At 50.7% G+C, this 6,628-nt stretch overlaps 1 protein-coding gene across 1 annotated transcript in view; it reads right to left on the bottom strand.

Annotated features, from left to right (window-relative positions):
• Nucleotides 1-1,799: 1,799 nt before the first annotated feature.
• The window catches only part of MAP4K2 (mitogen-activated protein kinase kinase kinase kinase 2), a gene marked incomplete at its 5' end in the record, with an annotated part of 36,436 nt that continues 31,607 nt past the window's right edge, over nucleotides 1,800-6,628 (bottom strand). The window contains 4 exons of the mRNA XM_083592007.1: nucleotides 1,800-3,738; nucleotides 4,624-4,679; nucleotides 5,957-6,027; nucleotides 6,484-6,570. Of these exons, the coding sequence (XP_083448133.1) occupies nucleotides 3,651-3,738; nucleotides 4,624-4,679; nucleotides 5,957-6,027; nucleotides 6,484-6,570 (302 nt within the window). The 3' untranslated portion in view covers nucleotides 1,800-3,650. The remainder of the gene's footprint in view (nucleotides 3,739-4,623; nucleotides 4,680-5,956; nucleotides 6,028-6,483; nucleotides 6,571-6,628) is intronic.

The following is a 6,628-nucleotide window of genomic DNA, read 5'->3' as shown; positions in this document are numbered from 1 at the left end:
GTGGGGGTTTCTGGCAGGTTTTTAAAAATGTCATAATCAGTATGCAGGGTTTGTTCAGGAAAGTGCTTCTCAGCCCTTTTATGCTTGGGTCCTTCCCAAATTAGGTGGTGGTGAACTTCCATTCTGTGGGCTAGTCTCGATCCATCAGGGGGTCCAATTTGGCCAGGGAGGCCTTTCCCTCCCAAACCACCTGCCAATCATCAGACATCACTGATGGGACAGCCAAGGGGTATGGTTCAGTCCTGCTGGGAGCTCCTTCACTGGCAGATTTATTGCAGGAAACATGCTGGTGAAGCAGACCCCTCTCCCACCCGATGGGTTAACTATGACAAGTGGGAATGATGGGCCACTGTCCATGGCCACTGAAGAGTCACTTCTAGCCAAGACACAGCTGGGATTAGGAAGAAGGGCTTTTGCAGTGGGGGTAGGAATGCTACCCCGTGGCTGTAGAAATTAAGAACTGTACCCCAAACCTAATTCCAGGTGATGGTTCTGATCACTCCATTCCCTTGGGATCATGCTGCTGACTGAGTTATTCCATGCACCAATGAGGAAGACTGGGGTGTTTTGGGTTTTTGGGAGGGGTGTGTGTGCTCTTGCCGCTGAGTCCTTGTGGTGTGTGTTGCCAGCTAGAAGTGTAAATGTGTGTGTGTGTATGCATGCTTGGCTGGCTGTCCCTGTGCCACTTCTGTGTCATGGGAGGGAAGACAGCGACAAGAGGAAACAACCAGAGGCAATGTCTGCACCAGGAAGATAAGATTGGGTGCCTAGCACTGCAATGACTTTTGACTTGCTCTTGATGCCGTGACTTCCTGGAACAAAAGTAGGGTGGCAAGGGGGGCCTGTGGTGGGGGGTGGAGGAGAGAGTGCCAGGAGGGGCTTGCCCAGCTGCTCAACATTTCTGCCCCCTCAGATGGAAAGAGGGTGCCCCCCTTAGAGAGAATACAGTCTGCCTCTTTGTTTGCAAGCAATGTGGATGTGTGTTTGTGTGGATGCACGTATGTGCATGCCTGGGTGCTGATTCCAGCTTCATCCCCTGCTGTAGCGTGTGCAAGGAATGGGAGCTGGAACCAGGGAATGGGAGGACATTGAGGCTCATTCCTCCTCCTCCTCTGGGGGATACACATGTGGGAATTTGCACTGGGAATCTCCAAGTGTTCTCTGTCGTGGCTCTGATTTGTCACTTGTGTCCTTCAGCCTCTACCCCTGGACCTATGGCAGCAGATCAAGCAAGTTCACAGGTGAGGGAATCACCCCCAACATCACAGTAAGTTAAAACTGGCGTTCCCCTACCCCTAGTGCCAGTCCCCAGCTAATCAAGCTCTGCAAACACATAGCAAATGAAAAGGGAGGGAACTGGGTTTTTAAAAAACTTTTAAAATTATTTGTGGGTTTATATCTTACCTTTCTCCACATAACAAGGTGCTCATGACAGATTACAATACCAATCCCCTACTGAGTTAACCCCATGGAATTCCCAAAGAAACACACAAAGAGAAGCCAGGTCCTCTTTTTTAGCCCTCCCAACCTCTTAACCAGCTAAGGAGCATCAGCATCACAGAAAAAGGGAGGGAGTCCCTGATCTTTCAGTGAATTAAAAAGGTAAAGGACCCCTGACAGTTAAGTCCAGTCGCGAATGACTCTGGGGTTGCAGCGCTCATCTCGCTTTACTGGCCGAGGGAGCCGACGTTTGTCCGCAGTTTTTCCGGGTCTAGATTGGCCTAAAACATCACACCAAAGGCTCCCAATTTAAAATTTAACAAAGTCAGATCCATTAATTCCACACATCCACTGGGGAGTAAAATACCACAATTTAATATCAAACCCTTACGTTAAATAGCAATTTTCTTTTCAAGTTTGGGTTTTCTCCCCTCTGTTCTCAGACAATAAATTCCAGCTTTAGCAATTAAAAACCACAGAGATATTGGCATCCTGGGAAGGAAAGTTCTTGGCATCCAAGTTAAAGCGGAGTTGCGGTCAGCCCTGATGGTCCACAGTTGTGATTCCGATGGGGAGTCTCTTCTGGGCTTCAAAGGCAGCAAAGAAGGGCCCCCAAAACACACACAAACCTCCCTTGAAGTGACTCGTGCAGCCTTCCTCTGCTGCCAAGGCAAGCTGAATCAGCATGCCTGGCAGGAGGACCACAGCAGCAGCACTCAGTAGTCATTCAGCCAACCTACCGCCAGGGCAGGACACCTACAAGACGTGGCCCAGCTGGGGCTTCACCACCTGCCTCAGAGTGAACATCCATGCTACTAAAAGAAGGCCAAAACCCCAGACAGTACATTAAATGTGTGACTGCACTTTAAAGTGAACAGCTGAGGATTAGGATCCTTTCCCCCAGCCATTCTGCCACACCATCCTGCAGGCAGCTATTTACCCTGCGAGAGAAGCTGCTATTCCCCCAAGAAGTGGCTGGGGACCATTTTCATCAGGGCTGTGGTTCTTGGGGGAAAGATTCAGGCCTCCTCCTCCTTGCATTCCAGATAGCAACTATAGGTAAGGCCATGACATGCTGGACGAAAGACACCCCACATAACATGACATGCAAGTTTGCATTTAATGTGTTTGATTACACCCCCTTTAAAAAAAAACAGGCCATCAAGCAATGCAAGAAGCAGACATTTATCATACTGTCTGGTTTGGCCCCCATAGTGTAAACTTTCTCAAAACTGGCTTGCATTGCATTCTCTCTAAAGACCCCTGGGAACTGTAGTTTTTTGCAAAGGTGCTGATTCCACTAGAGATTCCACAGCCCCTTTCACAGTCCTCCATGGGGATTAATTACAGTGATGGTCAGAACTGGCCAGGAGCACCTGAGAGGCTCTGTTGAGCGATGAGCTCAGGTGCCACCTAAGCCACCACTGTCTCACCCAAAACAACAACCATCCATGCAGGGAGGCAGTTACTCTCCCTACCTAGTCAATCAACAAGCATGACACCCAACCACACACACACACACACACGCCAAACCCCCATAGACACCCCACCTCTTTCATCATCATCACTCAGCCCTGCCCATCTTCAGCATCTGTCCACTCAGCTGTCCAGCCACAAAACAAATGTTGCCCGACCCCCCCAGTCAATGGGGACAGGCCAGAATCTCAAAGTGCCCTGAAAGACCTTTAAATTAAAGCTCAAGTGCTAAGGGAAGGGGGGTGCGCTCCCCCACCCAACAAACGATTGTCTTCACACGGCAGCAGATTTTGGCGCCCCTCCGCAGCATCACGGGAGCGCAACTCCTAAAGGGAAGGAGGGAAGCATTCAAGCAGGCACAAGGTGTCAGCCAGGAAAGATTGCAAATTCTTCCAAATGGCTAGTGGTCAAATTATTGCAAAAGTTTCTCAGGAGTTGCTGGCCCAAGTCAGGAGGAAAGAGCTCCTCCCATTCTTGTGCACAGCAGGTTCTCAGGAAGACGAGGACGACGGGCGAAGAGCATTTCCGGAGCCAAACTGAGGTTGCGTCCAGTGTATGCGGCAGCAGAGTGGGGGCTCTTCTGATTTCCAACCCGTCTTTGCCACACACACATGCTGGCAATCATCTCTGCCATCAGCAGGCATGGCTTGCAGCCCTGTGTCTCCAACAATAGTGCATCCCCACAAGGCTGAGCTGACCACCTCCCAGAGGCTGGAGGCTTTGGAAGGAGGCCGTCAGTAGCTGCTCTCGTGACCCGTCAGGATGTAGAGGTTGCTCTGCGCCGTGGGGTTGTCTGTAGGGGTGCTCTCCAGGATGATGTCTCTGGCAGGGAGGAGAGAGAGGAGGCAAGAAAAATGAGCAGCACGGCCCATGTGCCAGGCAGGCAACGGAAGGGCTGGCACAGCAGCCCACAGGCACAGTCAGGGCGATGGCAAGAAGTACCCCGGGAACAGGCAGTGACGTTGCTGCCCTTTGAGAGGCAAGGTGGGATAGAAATTTAAAAAATATTTTTAAAAGGCACAGGGAGGAAGGAAAGCTTTCAGTGCACCCCAGTCGAGAAACTGGCCCGTATGCTTGCAACACTAGCTGGTTTTAGCTGTTCTTTTATCTGTAAGCCTCCTGTCATGGAAAAGGTGGTTTATAAATAAATATATAACAACCACCACGCTGAACAGGGAAATGCCCTTACCATGCATCTCTGAGTATTGGGCTTCCCTGCTCTGCAGCCTCCTTTCCTCCCTCCTCTGCAGTGAACAGGAGGATGAGGAGGACTCCAGCAGAACTAAGTCTTCCTTTTTGCAAAATCCTGGCTTGTCGTTCCATTTGAACCAGAGATTGTGGATAAAAGCAAACGCCAGCTGTGGTCAAAACAAGCCAAGACAATGTCCAACCATGCGTTGTTTGACGAAACCAGAGCTCGTTTCCAACCACAACCTGCGGTTCAAACAGAACGACAGGAGGCTGCAAAACTAAACTCTGCTGGCATCCTGGCTGCACCAGAAGGAGGAAGGGAGAGGCGGAGAAAAGCTATTCCAGCTCCTCTACAGAGCACCGGATTGCAGTTTGGTGTGGCTTGTGAACACACCCACTCAGCCCAAAAGCAACGTATGTGGATCGGAGGGGGACACTGAATTCCATGTGACATGGCCACAGGAAGGTGGGAAATGGAGAAATGTTGAGGTTTCCTCCTCAGAGGCATTTCCTCACCTGTGAGCTCCCAAGACCCGGAACACTCTGGACTCATCCGTCACCTCCTGCGTCACCTGTTACAGAAGGAAGGGACAGCTGAGTGGGAAATCCCCATGACAGATGCCACATTTCTCAAACCCATAATACCCTTTAACTTCTTAAAAAAGGAAAAAGAATTAACACACTGCTCCTATTAATTACCTCACATTTTCTACTCTATTAATGATGATGATTAAAATTAACTGTATTTATATCCCACCCATCTTCCAAGGAGCTCAGGGTTGCTGCACATAATCCCCAACCCACCACTTTATCCTCACAACCACCTCCTATGAGAACTCAAAGCCATCCAAGTGGGTATCATGGCCGAGTGAGGATTTGAACCCAGGCCTGCCCATCTCTAGTCCAACAAACCACTAAGCCACGCAGCGGAAAGGCACCACTTAAACCATGAAAGGAGAGTGCAGTGGAGGTCAGAGATAGGAAGATGCTTTAGACTGAGTCAGACTGTTAGTCCATTTAGCTCAGTCTGGTCCCACACTGGCAGCATTCCAGGGTTTGACCTGGGATGTGTTGCATGCAAAGGAAATGCTCTGCCACTGAGCTAAGGACCCTCCTGAATGGGTGGGTATGTTAGGATTTTTATCAATCCGAGCTGCTCCAGCGAGTGGTACTGTTGTAATGTGTTTTGTATACATCATGTGAGTGTCTGAGAGAGCGTGAGACAGGAAGTCTGAGTTGGAGTACTGTTGGAGGTTAGTATCGCTTCTGAAAGTGTTGCTGTTCTGTACTGGTGCTCAAAGAGCACAGACATGCTGATGGATTCTCTGTACATATAAACTGTAAAATAAAGTAGTTTTAGAACTACGATTGACTCTTTCTTCTGCAATGACATGCCAGAAGACGAGCGTGCTTCTCTCAGGAGGGAGGAGTCACTTATCACCGGTCTCTCTGGACTGAGGGTAATTTACAGCCAGGGAGGACCACCGGAGAGATGCCCAGGAGTCTTGGGAAGTTGGCGGCCTTCCCGGGCGTGTTTCCAACAGGGTATACATAGAATTGTAGAGTTGGAAGGGACCACAAGGATCATCTAGTGCAACCCCTGCAATGCAGGAATCTTTGGTCCAATGTGGGGCTCAAACCCACAACCCTGAGATTAAGAGTCTGATGCTCTACCAGCTGAGCTATCCTCTGTACGTCAAATGTCACAGACGGAAGGCACACAGTCCAGGAAAAACAGCACCTCACCACCGCCCAACGGAGCTTAACTCGTGTTTTCTCTGATGGTCCTGTTGTCAGGCTGGTGGTTTGATGCCCACAGGCCCCTCTGCCCCAGGCTGGCCGGACTCACCTCACTGGATTCCAGGCTTCGGCCTTGCATGCCGTGTTTCCAGAAGGCCAGGACACTGTCCTGAAGGCACACTGCAAGAATGGGGAGACCACAAGTGAGCAAACAGGCCCCCCTCAGAGGTTGGCTGTCACAGCAAGAGCCTCTTAACTCAGGAATAAGGAACCCCACCTCCCAAATCCGATACAGTGGTACCTCTGGTTGCAAACAGGATCCGTTCCGGAGGCCCATTCACAACCTGAAAGGAACGCAACCCACGTCTGCACGTGCGCAGGTTGCGATTCGCCACTTCTGTGCATGCGTGTGACGTCATTTTGCATGTCTGCGCATGCGCGAGCGGCGAAACCCAGAAGTAACCCTTTCCGGTACTTCCGGGTCGCCGCAGGACGCAACCTGAAAACGCTCAACCTAAAGCAAATGTAACATGAGGTATGACTGTACTGCCAGAGGGAAGGCACTCAAGGATCTACGACCCATTTGGGAGGCCTCAAAACCCACCCAACACACCCCGCCCAGGGACCCTCACCTACCAATGGTCTCGATAGGGAAGTGGAACGTGAGTTCTGGAGGAAGGGCTCCCTGAGGGGCGCCGTGGAGGTTCACCACCCTCACACAACCTGAGGGAACGAGAGAAGGAGGGGCAGCGTTGGCCAAAGGGGAAAGAAGCAAGCAAGG

The sequence above is a fragment of the Podarcis filfolensis genome (genome assembly GCF_964270895.1).
Source record: "Podarcis filfolensis genome assembly, chromosome: 16".
NCBI classification, from domain to species: Eukaryota; Metazoa; Chordata; class Lepidosauria; order Squamata; family Lacertidae; genus Podarcis; species Podarcis filfolensis.
The sequence above is the reverse complement of the archived record's forward strand: the minus strand, read 5'-3'. Positions and strand labels throughout refer to the sequence as shown.